Below are 22,086 nucleotides of genomic sequence, written 5' to 3'. Positions count from 1 at the left end.
AGGAAGATGCCACCTGATGAAAAAAACAGGTGGAGACTTCGTACAAAGCCATACCCACATCCTCTCACTCCTGCACAACACTAACAGTGGCATGATGAATGAAAAAAGGGAAAACAAACAGAAGTGAATCTCTTCTGTCACTGACTGGTAATCATCTCAGCTCAGTCTGGTTGCTGGTGGTACAAAGCCCTCATCGTAATCCCACTAATCTGGATCGCACTAACTCTGTCACTAGGTCAACACCAGCACAGACACCAAAGCCGGGCACGGTCACAGATGTCCTTTACCCTCTTCTTCATATTAATAAAGATCACATATCAAATCGCTCCTCACCTTTTTCTTTTACAAGTGATGTACTTTTTCCAGACATTGGTTAATAGACAGGCACGGTTAATATAATGTTATTTTGGACATTGACCGAAGACCATCATTTCATATAAGAAATATAAAACAACACTGGGTCTATAAGCACATAAATATCTGCAGTTATTGGCGCAGTACAACAATATTTTCATTTTCAGTCTTTTTTTAGTGCTTTTTGTGCATTCCATTCCAAACCCTGGAAAATAAAATACCACTTATTTTCCAGACTTCTTATTTTTCAGCTGACAAACACATATTATTTCTCTCACTGTGATGAAAATAGAATAATTAGAAGATCACTCTTACCTGGTTCCAACTTTATGATCTTCACAGCAGCAAGCTCCCCAGTTTGTATGTTTCGAGCCTGAAGGACAGGACAACACAAAGGTCAGCAAGGCTACATATATATAAAAAATATCACAACACTATTCCTGCTTTAATCAGAACCCGTGTGCCATGACAAGAAAAGTAGTTTGATTAGTCAACCTGCAGAAAAATAATATGCAGATATTTTGATCACTCATTCAAGTCATTGAACATATCCGAGATCAGCTCCTCAAATGAGAGGTTCTTATTTGATCCAGTTACTGCCCCTTTTCCAAAGTCAAATTTAAGCACTTTTCAAGCATTTCACTGTGCATTTTCACGCTTTTCCAGCACCTTACAGCTGTGGTAAAATACATATTTCTATATATACAGGTTGCTGATTATTGCACAAATTAGAGGTTATCCAAAATTATGTTTTGTGACAAATCAGAGGAAATGGGTGTAGACTTGTTATCCTATATAACCTAAATGTGAAGCAGTTCCAATCACATTATTCATTTTCAGCACCCATAAGAACCCTGTTGATTGTAAATGTATTATTTTTACATTTTGGACTGTCAGCGGGACAAAACAAAACATCTGATGACATCACATTTTATAGACCAAATGATAAATGGATTAATGAGGAAGATAATTAGCAGGGACTGTTTGGGACTGTTGGTCAGACAAAACTTTTCTGTGATTTTCAATTCCATTTTTTTAGCTTAACATTAGATTGAAAAAACAAACAACAGATTAATCAATAATGAAAAGAGTTGTCGGTTGCAGCCTTGAACATTACATAACATGATACTGGGACAGTTAGTTTTGGCCTGCACAACCGTTAAACCAATAAATGTCATTTTGGATGGTCCTTTCGCCTTTGAGAAAAGTGGAGCGGAAACATTCAACTCTGGGATACAAATGCCAGCACCCCCATCAATCAAATTCAACATCATTACATTCTTGAGTGAGATCAAACCTAAAGTCTGCTTTATCTCATTGCGCTTGTACTAATGATAATAAAGACATTTTGTTCTATTTTAAAGGAAAATCATCACCAGAGGTCATGCTGGACAGTGTTAACCTTTAAATATCCCTGCTGTAGACAACTTTAGATTCAGCCAATCTTAAAGTAACATAATTTCCCTCATGATATTCTAATAGTTTCTTCTGTAAATTTGTGCAGAACCACTTCATAGTTTGATATTTGATTATGGCAATGGCTACTTCTCAATGGCATTAGCTTTAAATACATACCCATCATTCTTCAAATTTATATCTTTCTATCTTACACTGACTTCTGAATCTAGGTCAAGAAGGGATGCTCCCTAATCCGTGGGAGTGAAGTGATGGGACTGGCGGCTAAATCAACTGTATACCATAAACCCCTCCAGCATGGCCGGTGACCGGTGCTGGTGATTCATACACATAAACATACCCAACACCGTTTACAGTTGTTCTGCAGCTGACACCGCAAGTGCACAGACACAAACAAATAAAACTATTCAACAACAAAAAAATATCTCATCGTATGGTTATTCCACGGTGCACTTACTGCACTGAGGCACATTTCTTCAGCTTTCAACAACAAGTCAGTGTGCTTGCTTTACAGCATGTCTAAGTAATGACCAAATACTGGCTTACAACCTGTGTGTCTATCTTAATGTTTCCTGGAGTCAGCCTAAAGTCAACCTGAGAACTAAACCCAGAAAGGGGAAGTTCTCAACTGACCAAGCTTTAACAACCTTAAACAACCTTTGACTGGAGGAAGGAGTAGTCTGGCACGTAACAGACCAGACCTGACACGAGGTCAGCTGTCAGACAAAACAGGTGTGCCTGATGGCTCAGATAACTGTAGTGAGAATGTAGAGACTGACTAAACAATAAGAAAGAAAATGTTTTGTTACATCCAAAGTAAGGAGTAAAAAGTCTTTAAAAACCTCTTAACCAAAAAAAAACAATGTTTACTAGATCCCAACAGCCCTTACGCCAAATTTGGCCGGGGGCCGAAAGGTGGGTGGTGGGCTTGCTTGGACCACACCCATCTTTGAACTTGACCTTCATTTTGATCTTCACTACACACCAGTACAGTTTGGTGACTGCATCTTGTACGGTTATCGGCCCAGGGGCTTAATGTTCGGGAGCCCAGGCCTCGTCCCTACTTCCTACCCCTCTACTTCCGGCGCACTTACTCGGACCACACCCATTTTCGAACTTGACTTTGATTTTTATCTCAACTACACAACTGTAAAGTTTTGTGACTGTATCTTACATGGTTAATAAACTATCACAGCCACAAAATCTGGGGGCAGACACCTAGCAAAATACTCAAAACCACCTCACAAGGTGAAAACAATACCAGCGTCGCAGGCGGCTGGTAATTAAAGCTACAGTCATCAAGTCTGGCAGATCGAGGCGACTCAAACTTTGAATGTTTACAACTCACTCCCCTCCCCCACTACAAACGAGCTCCTCCGCTCTCCTTGCATGCTCGTTAGTGCGTGTACACCAGATTCCTGTGCACGCGCCTGTCTCTTCTCTAATTGATAAGCGACATGGAGTATGCGCTACACGGCGGTAAGCTGGCTAACTAACCCATAGATAGAAATTGCTTATCTCATTTAGCATATGCCTAGCTTGAGGCGTGTGCATGTGATATTGTAACATGCGCAAGGGGGGATCTGTGGCGTGTACAGTCAGCTCTCATAGCCCAGCGCTGAATGGACAGGATGATGCGGGTTGATTGATTGATTGATTAATGATTTATGTTGTTCGATTGGAGCATAGTGTCGGTTTCAGTGAATATGATAAAAAAATTGTTGCCAACTGCAACTTTAAGTAAGTTTAAGTAACCGGCAGCGTGCAGGATTTATTGGATCCTTCTTCGTCATACAACTCTGACACATCCAACTGGTACACAAGTATGACATTGTAATGAAGAATGAATTACTATCACCCGTAATAACAGGGAGCAATATGTGATTCTGAAATTAATTTAATCAGATGTAATAAATCAAGCAAGAAATGCTATGACCATTAAAAGCCCAGCAGGCCAGAGATGGGCTTTTCCCAATTTGAGGTGTTTCTGGTGTCAGTGCGACCCAGAACACACCCATAGTGAAACGCATGTTTAGACAGGGGCCTGATCATATTTCAGCCCACTGCAGCCCTCAGCCTCTGAGCTGTGGGAGAATACCAGGCGCAGCATTCCACCGGTGGCCTGTCAAGGGGTGGGGGCTAGCCAGGCTTTGTATGGAGAGGGACCATGACAGGCCGTCTGAACTATAACACTCTGGATCAGATGGGTCGCCTGTTTATCTGTGGCAGATGGATAAACAAGAAAATTCTCCAGCAAAACTGACCTCCTTCCAGCCGATAGACAGCGGGGAAAATGCAGTTAAATAATCTTGTTTAGCTAGACTGTTTCTATGTCGACTAAATCCTTTTTTTCATGTCTCATTGACAAAAAAATGGTAATGCAGGAGCACGGTGCCTTCTATCTCTCTAGCACATCTCAATTTAGACTTTACAATCACTCAGTCAGTCATTACTTTCCATCAAAACTGTATAAACTTGATACCAATACATCCATAAAGCTGGGCTCGACGGTAACAGTTTCCAAGTTGCCATTGGCAATCATTTTGAGAAATTGGCAACCAATTCTTGGCCTATGTGAATTGGTGCGTTTACTTGCGTGTCATCTGTTTTAAAGATAACGGCAAAGCAAATTAAATTGTTTGACTGTGGACATAACTTAAAGAAAATACTTTTTACTGTACTAAAGCTTATTCTTTTATTTCACATGTTCACTATTAAGTTGACAAATAACATGTATAGTATCTTAATTACTCAAAATGTAAGGTGACTAAAAATGGCAACCACATTTTCAGTTTTGGCAACCAAACACTGCAGCCTGGTTTCCACTATTAAAAGTTAGTAGTGAGCCCAACAGAAAGCAATATTTTCTTTGGATTGTATGTAGTAAGTTTTAACTCTTTCAGGTTGAAACTTTCAGACAGTTTCTAAAGTGCTATAAGATGCAATGAGACAAAGATGAATCCTTCCTTTCAACAGGAAGGTTTTGACTCTGGATTTTGGCAGTTCAGTCTGCTTGTTCGACTCTTGAATTATTGTAAATGTGAACATGTTGCTCTCTTAATGAAAGAGACTGCACTCTTACCGAGTGTCATCTGAGTCAACTAAAAATAATTGGGTCAAACAGGAAGGGCTTCTAGAGGCAGCAAATAAATATAGTATATGAATGGCTGCTTTTTTTCTCTCCAATAACGTTGTTGAACGTTGTCAAAATGCTGTAGCTGATAGTCTGGCAACGTGTATATGATTATGGCAGAATCGCCTGCACCATCATAAAATCGATATTGAGGCCAATTTATAGACCTACAGATTATTTAAATTTATTTCTGTTCAACATACGTGTTTCAAAGAAATAGACTAGGGATGCATTACATGGTCTGCACCGCTACAGAAAAACTGATGTGGATAGAATGGACAAGCGGGTTCACTGTTCACCTCACTAAGCCTGAACAGTCAAACAGGGTTAGAAATATATATATTCTTGTCGCTAAGTGTATTTTCGTATCGGAAGGAGACGATAGGAAGGGATGCAGAACTTTCATTAAACAGCTACTGCCAGATGTGTTGGCTAAACGTCGTTATACATTACAAAACAAACAACACTCTGCCTTCAATTAAATTGATTGGTCATGTGATGGTAATCCAAGATATCTCCAGCTCTAATGACAGGCTGTGGGAACCAGTAATACTGTACCTTGTACACGTCTCCATATGTACCACTTCCCACCCTCTGAATGAGCTCAAAGTCATGCTGAGGGTTCCTCCTCTGGATTTCACCGCTTGGCCGGGGAAAGATATCCATAGTAGCTTGAACCAAACGATCCTTTTACATTTAGTTGATCAAATCTGCCGGCGGTGCTTTAATGAGGCGAAAGTCCTGGATATTAAAAGTTAATCACAGTTACTCAGACGGTTCTTCTCCGTGCCCCATGTCCTGATAGAGAGAGACAGACATAAGAAAAGTTTTGGAAGAAAAGTGTTATTAAAACCTGTATGTGATGTTACAAAAATGGGTATAATGGTGACACAAGGTTGACAGTGATTTAATCTGTGTCGCAACAGAATAGATGAATGTAGAAATACTCTACTACAAGTCAAAGTCCTGCATTCAAATGTTACTTAATTAAAAGTACGAAAGTATTACCATTAGAATGTACCTAAAGTACAAAAGGCAAAGTACCCGTTGTGCTGAATGGCATGTTTGAGAATATTATATTATATTATAATTATTGACAGATTCATGTAAATACCACTATAATGTTGCAGTAAAGGTGGGGCTAATTTTATCAACTTCATATACTAACGTGTAGCTTAATCTAAAACATAAACTATATACAATATTTTTATTAATAATCTTAATCTGTAAAGTAACTAGAAACTAAAGTTGCCAAATACATGTAGTGGAGTGAAAAGTACAATATTTCTTCTGAAATGTAGTGGAGCAGAAGTTTAGAGTAAATTAAAATGGAATAACTCAAGTAACGTTAAAGTACAAATACATTAAAATCGTACTTTAGTGTACAGTACTTGAGTAAATGTACTTAGTTACTTTTCCACCACTGCATAAACTAATGTTACCGTGACATCTGTCACCCAACACCGACAGCTTAACCTAGGCAACGATATTTAATTTCTCTTAGACTAACACTGAAATTTAAGTTATTTTAAGCTCTTCCTGACCACTAAAATAACATTAGCGTGTGTACATAACGTTTGCATGGACATTGGGGGTCATTCCAGCAAATAGCCAGAGCCCATTTTAACATAACTCCTTTATATGGTGAGTTAGGGGGCTTGTTAGCATTTAGGCAGCTAACAGCTAATGCTAACTAGCAACTTAGCTTCGCCGCTGGTTCTAACTTCCAACTGTGCCTACCTTTAACAATGCAAACACCGTGGACGAGCACGTCTTGCATTTTAAATCTTTTCGACGCCGTTAACCGTACGATGGCGTCGAGTAATAGCCACCTAAAAAGGAAGAAAAGCGTCCCCCTTTGTTGTCGAGGAAACAGTAATAAACTTCAGTTGGCTGCTTCAGTCTCCTTCAGTCCGTTGAGTTCGGTCCTTGCATTAAGTTTAGACGTTGACATGTCATTTTCCCTCTGCTGACAGTTTTAAAAAGAAACCTCGCACTGATATGTAAAACCATTAACAGTTAAACTATATTAATAATGTCAAGTATTACTCTTGAATTTATTCCACCCCCCTTAAACTCAGCCGAAAAAGCAGCAACACTCTGTTGCTAATCTCTGTGGAGTCGCAGTTACAGGATCCTGATGCTGCGTTCAGGAGCTCCTCGGAAAATCTACTGTCCTGACACAGAAAAACAATACAATGCAAAAATGTCTGGTGCCAAAACCACAATCAAGCATTAAATAATACAATAATTACAAAAAATGGCCACATAGCAAACGTAGTTTTGATTGATCAGCCTTTCAGTAAACAAAACGATTTATTCATTGTTTATACTGCTCTTTAACTTCTATTCTTTTGACATTCGTGGTTTTATTTGATTTCAAATGTGTTTTTTGCTTGTTTTTATTTTTTGTAATACCTTTTTCATCTGTTATCGCATGTGTAAATGTAATTGTGTATTTGTTTCTTTCCAATGCTTTTAATGTTTTATGTAAAGCACTTTACCTTGTTGTCGAAAGGTGGTATACAAATAAACTTGCCTGATAGTTCGGCAGCACTACACTATTATATATTATTAATATTAATATTAATTCTATTTATTTTAAGTTATTTTGCACCAACTTTTTGCACTCAACGAATACTGTTGCTGTGGGGGATTTGTGTTTATTGGGGACATTTATGACATGCACTGTAAATAAGTACATGTCATTTTTTACTTTATCTGAATGTTTATATTTTCTGCTACATACAGTATACTTAAACTCCATACATCTCTTATATGATATAGATAACATACTTTTTATTTCAATTCATTTATCTGACAGCTATAAATTATTGTATTTAACTTTCCTTTTCTTTTTTAACTTGCCTTTTGACTTTATTATTTTACTGTACGTTATGATTGGCAAGTTATATTCCTGCATACATTGTACATTTGGAGAATAAAGCGATTCTGATACTAATTTAACTGTTTTTTTACACGTGGATGCATTGGTAATACACTAACATAAACCTGCAGTATAATATAATTATAATAATAATAATAATAATAATAATAATAATAAACAAATGTTTACAAAGTGCTTTGACAGAGCAAAGAAAAAAAAGCACATAGAAATTCATATATATTTAAATATACTGTATATATATGTATATATATACAGTATATTTAAATATACTGTATATATATGTATGTATACATATATATATGTATGTATATTGATATATACATATATCCGTACGCATCAACAAGGCGAGGTAAACGGTAGGATACTTTTACTGGCAGTAAAATCGACAAATGAACAACAAGAGAAATTAAATGAACCGATGAAAAGATAAGAAGACAGAGACTATTTTGCCTTCATCGTGGGTGCTATTTCTGTACTGTCATTTATTTAAGTTAAATTTTAAATGCAGTGCTTTTACTTATACAGCTGTACTTTTTACTCCTTATAGTTACTAGTTATTTTTTATTTAAAAAATGATATGACTTTATAGGGTACTTTTGCTTTTGATAAGTACATGCAGATAATGCTTCTGTTATCTTATTTAAGTAAAATTTTGAATTCAGGAAGTACAGGATACTTCTACCACCACTGTTAGTCACACACTTTAGCCTCAGTGTGTATGTAGCTCAGTTCTGTAGGGGGATTTACGACAGTACGCGAAGGCAGCACGTGTCCCATTGTCTGTGCCATTACCGCCACCTGCCGATGAAAGCTGTGCATTTATTTTCACAGCAGACTCAATGAAAACCACTTGAATCCGACTTCAACAGCTACATTAAACATACTTAGTGGTTGCACTCACTCCTACGCAAAGTCCGCTGAACCACATTCATTTTTTCCGCATTAATAAGCCGCCACATTACACTGAGTTCGCAACAACAGACACCAGCGCCCCCTGGCTGCGAGTTTGAGTCCTGCATCACGCTGGGAATAAAAAGCTCCATCATCCTCCTGCGATCCGAGCATCGTTTCGGTGGACATAGGGCATCCTCCCAACCCTTCGACACCCATGACTGCCGACTAGGGTGGCTCATTAACGGACACACATAGGGCTAAAAGGACAGTATTATGGCGAAACACCGCAAAGACAGAGACAGCTGGGGTGAGTGTACGTACAATATTTCATATATATTTCATGCTTTCCTTGACGCACAGACATTTTTTTCTTCCTCATATTCCCGTCGAGGCTAAGGGTGTAAGCAATGCAGCCAATTAGACTCCACCATGATGAAGGGCTTGTTTTTTCTTTCGACACAATAGTAAGCAGTGTGTATTTATTTTGGATCCTCACATCTAATGGTACCCGTGGTGAGAAATATTCCCACATTTGTTTTAATGTCACTGCATGGATATCGGCCTATCAAGCATAAGCGAACAGACATTTTCACCATTAAAAACCTGTAGTGAATTAATGTTATCATTATTTCAACAATCATCATACATGAAAGAGTCTGTTGGGGCAGTTAAGGCCCCGAAAAGGCCTAAAAATACCCTTCTGTATTTATCACACTGAGCCTCCTATGATGACCGTGGTGCATCTGCCATCAAATTATGTAATACTGCATCAGTAAATAGCTTGTCAGTCTTATTACCATCATCTTTATCATTACTGCTATCATCACCTCCGCCACCATGATTGTGATGATAACCTGCATCCTAATTGTCACTGACATCACTCTTTGGCTCAGGTTCACTTTAAATACAGGCCTGCAAGGGGAGAGAAGAGGGACTGGACGACTGTATCAAGGTTGAGGAGAAAAAGGGGAGGAAATGCTGCTGAGTTTATTTGATTTGACCCACTTTAAGCAAACGGTGCTTCTGACGTCTTTTGGTTTGTGTTACGAGCAGCAGGAACATGATCAGGTTAACCAGGCAAAGGCTTGTGCCGCCCCGGGTGAGGCCTTTGCAGAAGATGTGAAGTCAAACCGACAGTCTTCTTCAGGCCTGACAGGAAACCTTGGTTGATTCCTCCTTAAATTATTCACCGTGCATTCTTGGCACCCTGCATTAATCCTTTAGCATGCTCCCAAATTTTCCCTGCTACCCTTTAAATGTGTCACAGTGCCTTTGTACGACTTTAATTATAAATTCCATCCTCAAAAAGAACATCAGAACCACACAGATTGGAGTGAGTGTCGTGTGTGGATTTTCTTCTTCTCTTTTTAAACCTCGGAAATCCTTTGGTGCTTTGCAGAACGTTCATGGTCAGACACAGGTTTGCTGTACCATTAAGCATACATTGACAGGTATGGGATTTGGAAGCTAAAGTCCCTCCAGTCTGTGCATCGGGACGGTCCTGCAGCTTGCACACTCTACGTGAGGCAGCAGAGATTGGAAACACACTGAGTCACTGCCTGGAAAGCGCCAGAAGAAGCTCTGAATGCACATGATCTCATTGGACACAAACAGATGGGATGGGTGGCATGGCATGATTCATTATTAGGATTAACAAGCTGGCAGGCGATGCTATTGATCTGGCCATAACAGGAAGGAATAATGGAGTCTATTTCCCTATTTCCTCGTCTTAATGGACCACTAAGTTTGGTTCTCATCACTGTGAATGAGTTCTGGCTGATCACTCATTCATATAATAACATTTTAGTTGACTTTCCAGTAATGATTACAAGTATTCATTACAAGTAATCATGTAGGAAAATCTAATCAGCATTACTATTCTCTGAATGCAAGCATATACAAACTCAAAAATCCTCTTTCAGGGTCATTCCCCAGAGCACCACTCCATCATTGGAATCTTTCCCCCCTTTTCTTGTCCTGCAGGGTCGCTCAGTGACAAGCAAGTCTACGACTGGAGCTCAGAGGAGGAGGAGCCGGATGGACGAGCCCGGCCTGTGCAGGTGCTGCTGGTCAAAGACGACCACACCTTCGAGCTGGATGAGGCGGCGCTGAGCCGCATCCTGCTGGCAGAGGAGGTCAGAGACAGGGAGGTGGTGGCCATCTCTGTGGCCGGAGCTTTCCGCAAGGGCAAGTCCTTCCTCATGGACTTCATGCTGCGTTACATGTACAACCATGTAAGTGTCTGAGTCTGTGCTGGTGATGGAGTGGCCCTTCTATCTTAAAAATGCAACACAAATACGTTTTTCCCTTTGTTGTTGTTCAGGATTGCAATTAGACTTTTGCATACTGAGGTTTGACCAAAAGCAGTATCGATCATTTTCTGCAGATTCGTTACTTGTTTTTCAGTGACTGTCACAATGAACAATAAGTGAATTTGTGTAGCAAGAAAACATAGGATGCTGTACATGCCTATTCTGATACTGATGTAAATACATCAGTATCAGAATAGGCATATAAATAAAGAAATGGTTAGGAATTAAAAAGAGAAATGAAAAATAAGTATAAAGTAAGGTTGTGGACTGCGTTGTTGTAGTGAAAGGGATGTTCATCAGATTATTTGTACTAGGATGGGTGGGCTTGCATGCACGTATTTATAATATACTATATTATTACAAGAACTTTAAACCATTGAAGTACCATTTCTGATCCCATTGTGCTCAGGCATCTGAAACGTGGCTCGGAGATGCAGACGAGCCTCTTACCGGCTTCTCCTGGAGGGGAGGCTCAGAGAGGGAGACCACGGGGATCCAGATCTGGAGCGAGGTCTTCCTGGTGGACAAGCCAGACGGAAGAAAGGTGAAATCCTGTGACCGCATACCATTCTCTAGAGTAGATGAATACAATGCAAGGTGTAATGAGGCCTAATGAAATCTGACACAGATACTCTGCTTACCCTTTTCTGTTGTTTTTTTTACACATTCCTTTTTATATTTCTATCTCGGCAACAGGTCTGCGTTATTCATTTCACTTCATTTCATTTATTTATTTAAAGAACAGTGCACATTGATCCACATTTCTGTAAATGTGCCAGTGTTAGCAGGAAGGCACACAAAAACAGATAACAACAGTAGAGCATGTCATCGATTGACAGACTCCTTAAGACATACACATAGCCAAACAAACATGGGTTAGACAGGACGGCTAAAACAATAACCATACAATCAGATTAAATACCATCATACTAAACTGTTAAAAGTGGTCACATTTTTGATTGCTTAAAAGACAATTTTTAAAAATTCAGAGGTGCTGTTCCTTAGCTGTATTGGTATTGTCATTGAGAGTTTAGAGGCCCTCACACACCTCAGAAACAGTTTACCAAAGGAACTGGCCCCAAGAAGGACTACACAATACCCTCTCAGGGCAGACCTTGTGGTTCTGCTGCTTGAGTTTTTATGCTGTATGAAAGTGCAGAGTGGTTAGCGTTTAAACCACACTTGAAGAAAAGCCATTTCTTGCATTTAGGCACTTCTAACTAGCTTCTTTTACGCACATGCATCGGCCAAATGTCTCCCATTTTTAGTCTGCACAGAAGGCACCAGCAAAAGCCAGAGTGTTACTGGTAATCAGCTTTGAATTTATTGTATCATACTGTTGATTTTTCAGCTCAACTAGCTGGTTCCTCACTCATTTTTCTTGCCTATATTTTCCCTGCCACTCCAGCACTTGTCTTATCCCTCACACACATACATTCAGACTCTCTTTTTCTGAGCGCAGTAGAGGTGTGTAATGAATACCTTTCAGCAACAGGTCGGCCTCTTCGTCTGTTTAATTTCGCAGGTCGCTGTTTTGCTAATGGACACGCAAGGCACGTTTGACAGCCAGTCGACGCTGAGGGATTCAGCCACTGTGTTTGCACTGAGCACCATGATAAGCTCCATGCAGGTACTTTCACTCGTACTGACACATCTTTTCTTTCAGTGAAGACTATTTATATTTATATTTATGTGTTTGTATATTCAGCCAAGCTAGCGGCGTGATTGTAGGGGTGGTTGGTCTGTACATCACTTTGGTCCGAACTGAAATATGCTGCTGCAATAAACTAGTGGATGGATCGCCATTAAATTCACTAATGCTTCCCTGAGAATTATTCCTACGCTGCATTCCAATACCAATACTACAATATTTCTATTTGTATGCCAGAGAAACATTGTGGGTGTCCAAATGTCAAAGAAATGCGCCAAAAATACCAGGATGTCCTACCACATCCGGTTGGATTTTTGCAGTAAGAAAACCAGCATGCTTTTCTGGCTGTGCTGACCCACAATCCTTTGCATAGCAAGAGGGTCAAAGTGGCAGTGTAGTAGTATAAGTAGTATGTCTTTATTGCATGCACACTGCTTGCAGCACTACATACTTTATAAGGGCAGCTGCAGTTTGTACTATAAGTAAAAAGAAAAAATATGCGCTTTGGAAGTTAGCACTATTGATTTGCTAACTTCCAAATGCGGACCTGAAACTGCTAAACATTAGCAGTTAGGTTACTTTATTGATACCCAAGGTTAAACTAGTTACGACCAATAAAAACGACATAAAACATAAAACAAGGAATAGATTAGAATCAACAGAAAGTTCTGCAAAAAATAAAATAATAAAAACAAATAATTGAAAATATAAAAATGCCAAAAGAGCGAATTTCCTACATATATAGGTTAAAAAAAAAAACACTGAGACAAAAAACACAAAAAACTGAGAATAAAACAATGAGATAAAACACGAGTCGATCTATAAATAAAAATTTAGATACATGCTCCAAAGCATGGAGCAAATGTTCACTCCAATGTTTTTCTTTAGGTGGATCCTTTAATTTAATCAAATTGGCTTTTGACATTGATATCTCAACAGTGGCTGAACAGATTTTTACCATTTAAACTGCATTTGAAACGTCTGTCTCGCTTCGTTCTGTTGTAATTTAAACTGCAAAGACAGCTCTTACCAATCACATGGAGATGATCCCCAGCATTTAGCTCAAAACCCTGCCACTCACAGAGCCTCATGCTGTTGTAGACTTTTAGTCTTTGTTTGTTCTTTGACTGTCTTATTAAATTGTTGTACTTTATACTTCCTTTTAAATATATAAAATGGTCTTTTTCAGGTTTACAACATCTCACAGAACGTACAAGAGGACGACCTTCAGCACTTGCAGGTAACGCTGTCTTAGCTCAGAGCACAGATTTGAAACCTGTTAGCAGCACATTAGAATTTGTCTTTATGATTTAGTTTACAGCACAAACTAATCCTGTGAGAGAAATACCGTTGAACCCAAATTCTGAATTAATGTGCCCCCAGAGAATTTCGGATTTCCTGTTGATCTTTCATAAAAAATGTTTTTTTTCACACATTCACTCATTCAGTCTTCTGTGTCTTGTTTTAGCTCTTCACTGAGTACGGCAGACTGGCTATGGAGGAGACTTTCCTCAAACCATTCCAGGTACTGTAAATCATTTTCACTGGCTGGATGGATTTGCAATTGAGGTTTGTTATGTAAGGAAATGAAACTGAATGAGTATTGGAAAGTTTAGATAACTGCTGAAGGGATTCAAAAGTGAACTTATTTGCATCAACCGTTTGAACATAATGTATTAGATCTTGTTGTCACACGGCTTTTTTTGGTCTTAGTCCATGATTTTCCTCGTTCGAGACTGGAGCTTTCCATATGAGTTTCCCTACGGACAGGAGGGAGGCATGAAGTTCCTCGAGAAGAGGCTGAAGGTCAGTGGGCATGAATTCATGTTTCACTCCTCCATCTTTCACAACATCTCTGCTGTGATGTTGAACTAATGCATGTCTAAAAACCTGATGTATGTGGTCGTGTTTGTGGTTTAGATCTCAGAGAACCAGCATGAAGAGCTGCAGAACGTGCGTAAACACATCCACTCCTGCTTCACCAACATCTCCTGTTTCCTGATGCCCCACCCCGGCCTCAAAGTGGCCACCAACCCACACTTTGACGGAAGAATTATAGGTACACTTCCTCTTGTCTTATAACAGTTTCATTCAGTGTTTCATGAACACAGACTTGTTTCTGACTGTGAGCAGTCTGTCTGTCTGTGGGTCGGTTAGTCCATCATTTGGGTTCACACTATAATATCTTGACGACTTTTGGATTGACGTGAAACTTTATACAGACATTCATGTTGAATTCTGCTGATTTTAGTGATCCTCTGATTTTTCCTTTTAGTGCCACCATGAGGTCGACAATTCAGTTTTTTTTCTCAAGGAAATGTCTTGGAAGGACTGCCATGAAAGTTAGCCGATACAATAATGTTCCTTCTAGGATTAATTGCAATAACCTTTCACCTATCATCAGGTCAGAATTACTAACTGTCCAATACTTAAATTCATGACTATAATTCAGCAAAAACAAAAGATAATCCTATCTGCGTCAGCTGTAGTTTGTGTTTAGCACTAATTAGCAAATGTTAGAATCTGAAGTAAGACGACTAACAAACATCACCTGCTAAATGTCAGTATTATTGTGAACATGATGGCATGGCTGTAGACTAAAAGTGTAATTCCGGTGCAAAATCATCCCAGGGTCCTTTTCAGCACTTACATACATCAAATAAGCCATCGAGACAATTTATTTCATGTATAAACTATTAACAGAGAAATCCAGGAGAGAGTTAACAGCCCGACGTGGCTAACACTGATTAGCTCGGGGCAGCACGGTGAAGGCAATAAAACGTCTTTTTTAACCACTAATACTGCTCAAAATAACACCAAACCTCTGCAGTAGCATGATAAGAGTCCCTACACATAAAACAAAGCACCAATGGGCTCCTTCCTTTTGGATTGACTTTGTTAATCGACTTGAATGGACTTTACTATGAGAGGAGCTGGTACAGGGGCCATTTGGTAAGTCTTTAAAACACCCTTTTAATAAACTCCGGGTTCACTAACTACGTTGTTGGTGCTTCGGGTAATATGTCAGGATGTGATTTTAGGCCGGAATTACACTTTAATCTTGATAAAAGGTCAGATATGTAGACATTTTAATTAGGTAATTTAGAGAGTAGGTGAGTGCAGGTGGGGCATAAACGTGCTATTTACAAAAGCATTCACATAAATGTATGAATATTGTGTAAGAAATACAAACAATATCTGAGTTAGGACCCAAAATACATGAGGCATTAATAAAAAGAATCCTAAACATAAAGCTTCAAATCTAAACAATGTAACCCTGCAGCCAGTGCAGACTTTTTATAAATTGTGCAGGAGTTTTTAAGAAACAGCGCTCGGGAAAGAAAAAAAACTGTTTGCTACTCTGAACTGTTGAATCTTTCCCACTTATTTACTGGACTACCACACATACCACCAGAAGCTGAATATATCAGAGCAAACACTGTTGAATTTCAGCACATACTGTTCATAAACACTCTCTCCTCCCCCGTCTAGAGATCGACGTCGAGTTCATAAACAACCTGAAGGTTCTGGTCCCGTGGCTTCTCAGCCCTCGCAACATCGACGTGAAGGAGATCAACGGCAGCAAAATCACCTGCAGAGGCCTGGTGGAGTACTTCAAGGTCAGGACAGAAAAACATGTTAATATGAAACACACAAACCAACCAAATATTCACATATTTATAAAAATCATTATAGCTTAAACTCTGCATTCAGATTATCTAAAGCTAAATCAAACTGTCCCTGTTCACTGGACATGAAGTCATAATGTCCTTTTATGACGTTGTATGTATTATTATTATTATTATTAGTAGTAGTAATATCTATGAAACTGAGTATGTTTCTGCAGATGACTGTGACTAATTCCAACATATTTACATGACTTTATTTCTGTTACTTTTAATGCTTTTTGTAATCCCTTTGTTTACTTCTTACACTGCGGTTATACTGCACAATAGTTCATTTTCATAGTGTCATAGTTTATTTCAGCACTATTATTATTTAGACTGTTGTTTATATCATATTGTTGTATACGTATTCCATAGTAATATGATTGCACATCATTTTATTGATCTATTTCTTGCTCCTATTTACACATGCAAGTTGAAACACCCCCCCCCCCCACACACACACACTGTTTACCCCTGGGGATCGATAAAGTATTTCTAATGTTCTATTTCTTTTATATTCTTTTTCAGGCGTACATTAAAATCTACCAAGGTGAGGAGCTGCCACATCCAAAGTCCATGCTGCAGGTATACTTTCTCCACATTATATTATAATTCACTTTATTTATTAACTATTTATTTGGGTGCATATATTATTTTGTATTGTTTCAATTGCATAAACTATAATCTACGTATATACTGTAGTATTCCAGCTTTTAAAGTTCTGCTGCTGTGACACATTTCCCTGTATGGGTGTTCTTATTTGATCTTGGTTTACCTTAAAATAAATGATCTTTTGCTTCCTCTCAGGCCACAGCAGAGGCGAATAATCTGGCAGCAGTAGCAGCCGCAAAGGATCTGTACAACAAGAAAATGGAGGGGGTAGGTGAAAACAGGATTTTCGAGTGGATCCCCTGGTTTGTGTAATCCCCCTTCACTGACTCTCTCCGTTCTGCTCCCAGGTCTGTGGGGGTGACCGGCCCTTCCTGGCCCCCAGCGAGCTGCAGGCCCGACACGGCGTCATCAGAGAGGAGGCCCTGCAGGTGTTTCGGGGTGTGAAGAAGATGGGAGGAGAGGAGTTCAGCCGCCGCTACCTGCAGCAGCTGGAGGGAGAAATCGACGAGGTGTTTGTCCAGTACATCAAGCACAATGACTCCAAGAACATTTTCCACGCAGCCCGGACACCGGCCACCCTGTTCGTGGTCATCTTTGTCATGTACGTGGCGGCGGGCATCACAGGCTTTGTGGGCGTGGACATCATTGCCAGCTTGTGTAACATGATCCTGGGTCTGGCATTGATCACTCTCTGCACCTGGGCCTACATCCGGTACTCCGGGGAATACCGAGAACTCGGCGCCGTCATCGACCAGGTGGCCGGTGCGCTGTGGGACCAGGTAATTCAACAAACACATAAACATTAAAAAAAGAGACTTAATCATTATGTTATTTGAATCAATACTCACCAAGTTCACTTTATTATAGAATAGAATAGAAATACTTTATTGATCCCAAGCTGGGAAATTGCAGTGTAACAGCAGAATTACACACAGACACATCACAACAGTAATATATGTATGTATAAAAATACAGTATAAAAGATACCTAAAAAATAAAAATGTATAAATAAGCAGACTAATTGTAGTTCAAATGTAAACATACAATAATCTAAGGAGCAGTGGACAGATTATGAGAAAAACATAAGGAGCTTCTGATTGTATTGTTCTGAAAAGTTTAACTGTTATTGAACAGTGAATAATGTTATAATTAATACATCATAATTGTAATAATTAATAATGCAAAATAGCCAGCAAGAGTCGGTGCACTGCAGAAAGATAAAAAAGCTCTTTGTATGTGCACAGCCACATGCACTAAATGTCCACATACAGACAAACTAGACATGGATACACGTAATATACAGAATAAATCAGGTTTTACCCTCCAAAATATGAATTTGAGGACAAACCCCTGTTTTCAAGGGGTTTCCTCAGATACAAAACCATGGAAATGAACAGAAATGAACATATCAACAGCATCAATAAGTGACACTGGTTAACTACCTGACATGAAAAAGAAGATTACAGAAATGCACAACATGTTAAACTAAAAAGAGAGGGAATACATGCTTTAGGAATGGATTTCAAATTTAAAATCCCCAACTGAGCCAAAATCACTATAATATTATTAATGCATAGTATGTTGTATGTTCAGCACAGAGCAACGGTTTAATATCAGGTACTCTCTGTATACACAACGGTGCAATGATCTGATGGCAGCGATCTTAGAAATGATCTGAAATGGTCAAACACCTTCAACGTTAATCTGACTGTTTCATTTTAAACCAAAAAAACCTCAAAATTGTAGAAGTATAATCTTTTGATTAATTAATAAGTCTAGTCTATACCGTCACAAATTTCCAGAGCTGACTGTGACTCCTTCAAGTTGCTTGTTTTGGCGAAAAAGCAACGGTCCGAACTTCACCTTTCAACAATATAAAACGAAGACCATTTGAGAAGCTGAAACTAGTGAATATTTGGCAGTTTTGCTCGACAAATGACATAAACAATCAAGCAAAAGGAATTTTCTGCTGACCAATGACTCAACTTATCATGTCAGTACTATCTGGACGTAATAATTGAAAAAATTTAAGCATTTGCCTCCAAAAAATGAACAAATCCTGGGTTTACTACTGTCGGAAGAAATCAGATCGTGAGTCCTCAAAGTTTACGACTGAGTAAAGGTCATTGCAGTGAATAGTCATTGTTTATTTCACTGATTACTTTCTCAATCAGTCAGTTAATGGCCCTCATTCTTTCCCAATACCCAACTTCACTTATTTAAATAAGTTGCTTTGTCCAACCAGGAGTCAGAAACAAAAACAGATCGCAGTACAAACACTTTTGAATAAGAAAAAAGACTCGACCTCTTATTAAAATTGATGCAATTAATCAGCTTTAAAAAATAAACCACTTTGTACACTCGTCTTATTATCTAACATCTTATCATAAATTAGGTGATACTACTTAAAACCACCAGAGGGCAACAATCACCTTTCCATCCGAGAGAAGAAGACCAGATCTATTTACAGCAATTATGACTTGTTATTGAACAGGCTTTATGTTATGTATGCATATATGTGCTCACACTAGTCTTTCTTTGTCATCTAATGCCTCTGCAGGGGAGCACAAATGAGGTAAGTGGAACAATCTGATTATTTTCCTCAAAATTGTGGATTTAGATGCTCAGAGATATGCAAATAAATACGCCGGTACACATTTTAATGTTTTTTTTTTTACTTTTATGTGTCATTTTTTTATATTGCTCCCAAACTCACCTACCTGACCTTAACTTAACCCTTAAAAACACTGTATGAAAATAACAACTGCAGTCTTCCATATATCGACATATTGGGTTGACTGTTTTCCAGTGATATACATCTCTTTGATTTTGACGCTAGAGATTATTTTGACCAAAAGATGTTGTAATTGTTACAAGCTCCCAGGACAATAAAAACAGATGGCTGTAACTTACTGAGAAAAAGTACTTTGCACCAAACTTCAACTGGAGCTCCAAAACACCTGAATACAACTTTTCAAATTGAAAAAAAGAGAAAAATGCCCTGATTGACTATAGAGTTATTCCTCAAAACACGTTTTTCCACTGGGTGTTTAAAAACAAAAAAAAGTCAAATACAGTATTTTCACACAAAGGTAGTGCAGGATGGTGACTTTATACTGCACCAGAAAGAAAGAATAGATTCCCCTGACTTATATGATGCAAAACCCTCGCTACTGACTGAAAGAATAATCTCAGAATTGGCAAAAATATAAAACTACCTCCAGGCGTTTCTCTGTATACGTCAGCTTTAGAGCGACCTCAGGGAGTCAAATCCTCCGCTTGTATAACCTCCACCTCCTTCTCATCTCTGCTCCACAGGCTCTCTACAAGCTGTACAATGTAGCGGCCAATCACAGGCACCTGTACCACCACGCCTTCCCTGGCGGGCCTCAGGTGGACGAAGCTGCGGAGGAGGAGGACAGGAAGAGGGACTGATAAGAAAAGACAAGAAAAGAGCACAGCAGGGACTTCCTGGTGATGGACAGAAGGAGGCAGAGGAGGAGGCACATCCTCACTCATCAGGCACTCTTTTATTATGGTATTGGCTGGCGCTGCCCACCAGTACGTCCACTACTTTAACCCAATAACGAACTGTGCAATGTTCATGTATAGGCAGTGTCAGAGCATCTCGGGTGCCTGTTTTCAAGCGATGGATGCCATTTATTGCCATTGTCTCACTTTTTTGTCTGTGATAAAAATATCACCTGTACAGATACCAAAGGCTCTTCTAGAGGAGACCTCGGCATATCCAACATCCAATCAGCTGTCGATTTCATGTCAATGACGCTCTCTTTTTCTCGCTCCATCATTTAATTTGGCACCGACAATGATTTTTCAAAGTATAGCCAAAATCGGTGAACTCCCCCATTTGTGACGATCGTTCTGTTCTTTGAAGTTTAGTGCTGTTTATAAGAATCAATATCTATGATCTGCGATGTTTGAAAGCCAGAATATGTACTGTATGTTAAATAACGAAGCGTTACAAGCACCATTGGCATGGTAAGTGGTTAGTGTCTGTCATCTTTAAGCTCTTAAACCAGGTATACTTTATGAAAAGAATGAGTTTTAATGGTTGTGACAAAGTGGTATATTGTGCCATAACATGTAAAAAAGGATTTCACACCTACTGCAGCTTGACTCCATGCAAAAACACTCAGTGGCACATTTATTAGTTGTATACAGTTTTGTTTGGTTGATTTCTGCATCAGGGATTTGCTTTGTGCACAAAAATGCACTGGGTGGAAAGACAAAAACACAATAGTTCAAAGTTTACACAACATAGCTGACATTATCGCTCACTTTGTAGTCTGCTTGCAGTTTTGTAATTATGCAATGATCCTCTCTATATGTGCGTTTTTAGTCTTTGAGGTCGAGGGGGGAAAGAGTGTGTTTGGTTTCCATTGTGATGTAGAGGTGGTGGGTGAAGCCATTGTTGTGTTTCTCACTGAATGTTCGAGCAAATCCGAGGAATGTAGCTATTCTGTGGCCACTGAGGAATCAAAGCTCGTTGTTATTAGGCGGGGCGACAGCAGGCCTGCTTTTTTGGAAAACGGATCCTCATTCCACTTCTCTTTCATCATCTTCACACACTTAAGTTGAATCATCTGTGAAAGAAACTGTTGCATGGTGGAAGAAGCCCGGCACCAAAAACAAGCTTGCATTTGTAAACAAAAAGGCTTACATTGTTGGCAGCACTTTTTGGTGTTTTAATACTTTGACTTTGTAGACTGTTACTGTACATCTGTATAACTGTGGTTATTGTTTTTAGCTCACTGAATAACCCCGAATCATAGAGCTCACTGTAAAACGTCTGCATCACATACAGCTGCAGCATTGAAATGTTGTTTTTTTTCTGTTCACCGACAGTACAGGAACACTGTCATGCATATTTAGCAAGTTTATACTGAGGTTTGACCTCAACGGTTGGAAATTTAAAGGCACTGCAGCAGAGTGGCTTCTTGAGTCTTCCACAATGTATAATCAACATCAGCGAGGCCGTCACACAAAGAAACCATCTAAGTCCAGTTTAAGATCCCTGAGGTTTTTCGAAAGCCCATTTCTTCATGGCTGTGTTGGAGTGTGCATTCTTACGTCAGAAAAGTAGCATTTGTTTACATTGTGTTGCGTTGACGCTCCAA

At 39.1% G+C, this 22,086-nt stretch overlaps 2 protein-coding genes across 4 annotated transcripts in view; one reads left to right on the top strand and one right to left on the bottom strand.

Annotated features, from left to right (window-relative positions):
- Positions 1 to 5,697, bottom strand: part of map4k5 (mitogen-activated protein kinase kinase kinase kinase 5) — a 30,892-nt gene extending 25,195 nt beyond the window's left edge. Inside the window, exons 1-2 of the mRNA XM_083924975.1 lie at positions 5,462 to 5,697; positions 670 to 727 (exon numbers count right to left, since the gene is read on the bottom strand). Coding sequence (XP_083781101.1) covers positions 670 to 727; positions 5,462 to 5,569 — 166 coding nt within the window. The 5' untranslated portion in view covers positions 5,570 to 5,697. The remainder of the gene's footprint in view (positions 1 to 669; positions 728 to 5,461) is intronic.
- A 3,281-nt stretch (positions 5,698 to 8,978) lies between these two features.
- Positions 8,979 to 20,613, top strand: atl1 (atlastin GTPase 1; the record flags this gene model as incomplete). Of its 3 annotated transcripts, none has more annotated exons than XM_083923602.1 (14): positions 8,979 to 9,012; positions 10,689 to 10,939; positions 11,427 to 11,561; positions 12,543 to 12,647; positions 13,858 to 13,908; positions 14,137 to 14,193; positions 14,382 to 14,474; positions 14,589 to 14,727; positions 16,161 to 16,288; positions 16,865 to 16,921; positions 17,144 to 17,215; positions 17,296 to 17,727; positions 19,509 to 19,523; positions 20,267 to 20,613. In XM_083923602.1, the coding sequence occupies 14 exons, from the start codon at positions 8,979 to 8,981 to the stop codon at positions 20,381 to 20,383; spliced, it is 1,686 nt and encodes a 561-aa protein (XP_083779728.1). In that variant the 3' UTR covers positions 20,384 to 20,613. The 3 variants fall into 3 exon arrangements, with proteins under 3 accessions (XP_083779728.1, XP_083779729.1, XP_083779730.1); XM_083923603.1 differs by having other exon boundaries at positions 8,979 to 9,018; XM_083923604.1 differs by having other exon boundaries at positions 8,979 to 9,022; positions 10,699 to 10,939.
- Between the last annotated feature and the right edge of the window lie 1,473 nt (positions 20,614 to 22,086).

This window comes from Echiichthys vipera (genome assembly GCF_963691815.1).
Source record: "Echiichthys vipera genome assembly, chromosome: 12".
NCBI lineage: Eukaryota > Metazoa > Chordata > Actinopteri > Perciformes > Trachinidae > Echiichthys > Echiichthys vipera.
This window is presented reverse-complemented; position numbering and strand designations above follow the sequence as displayed.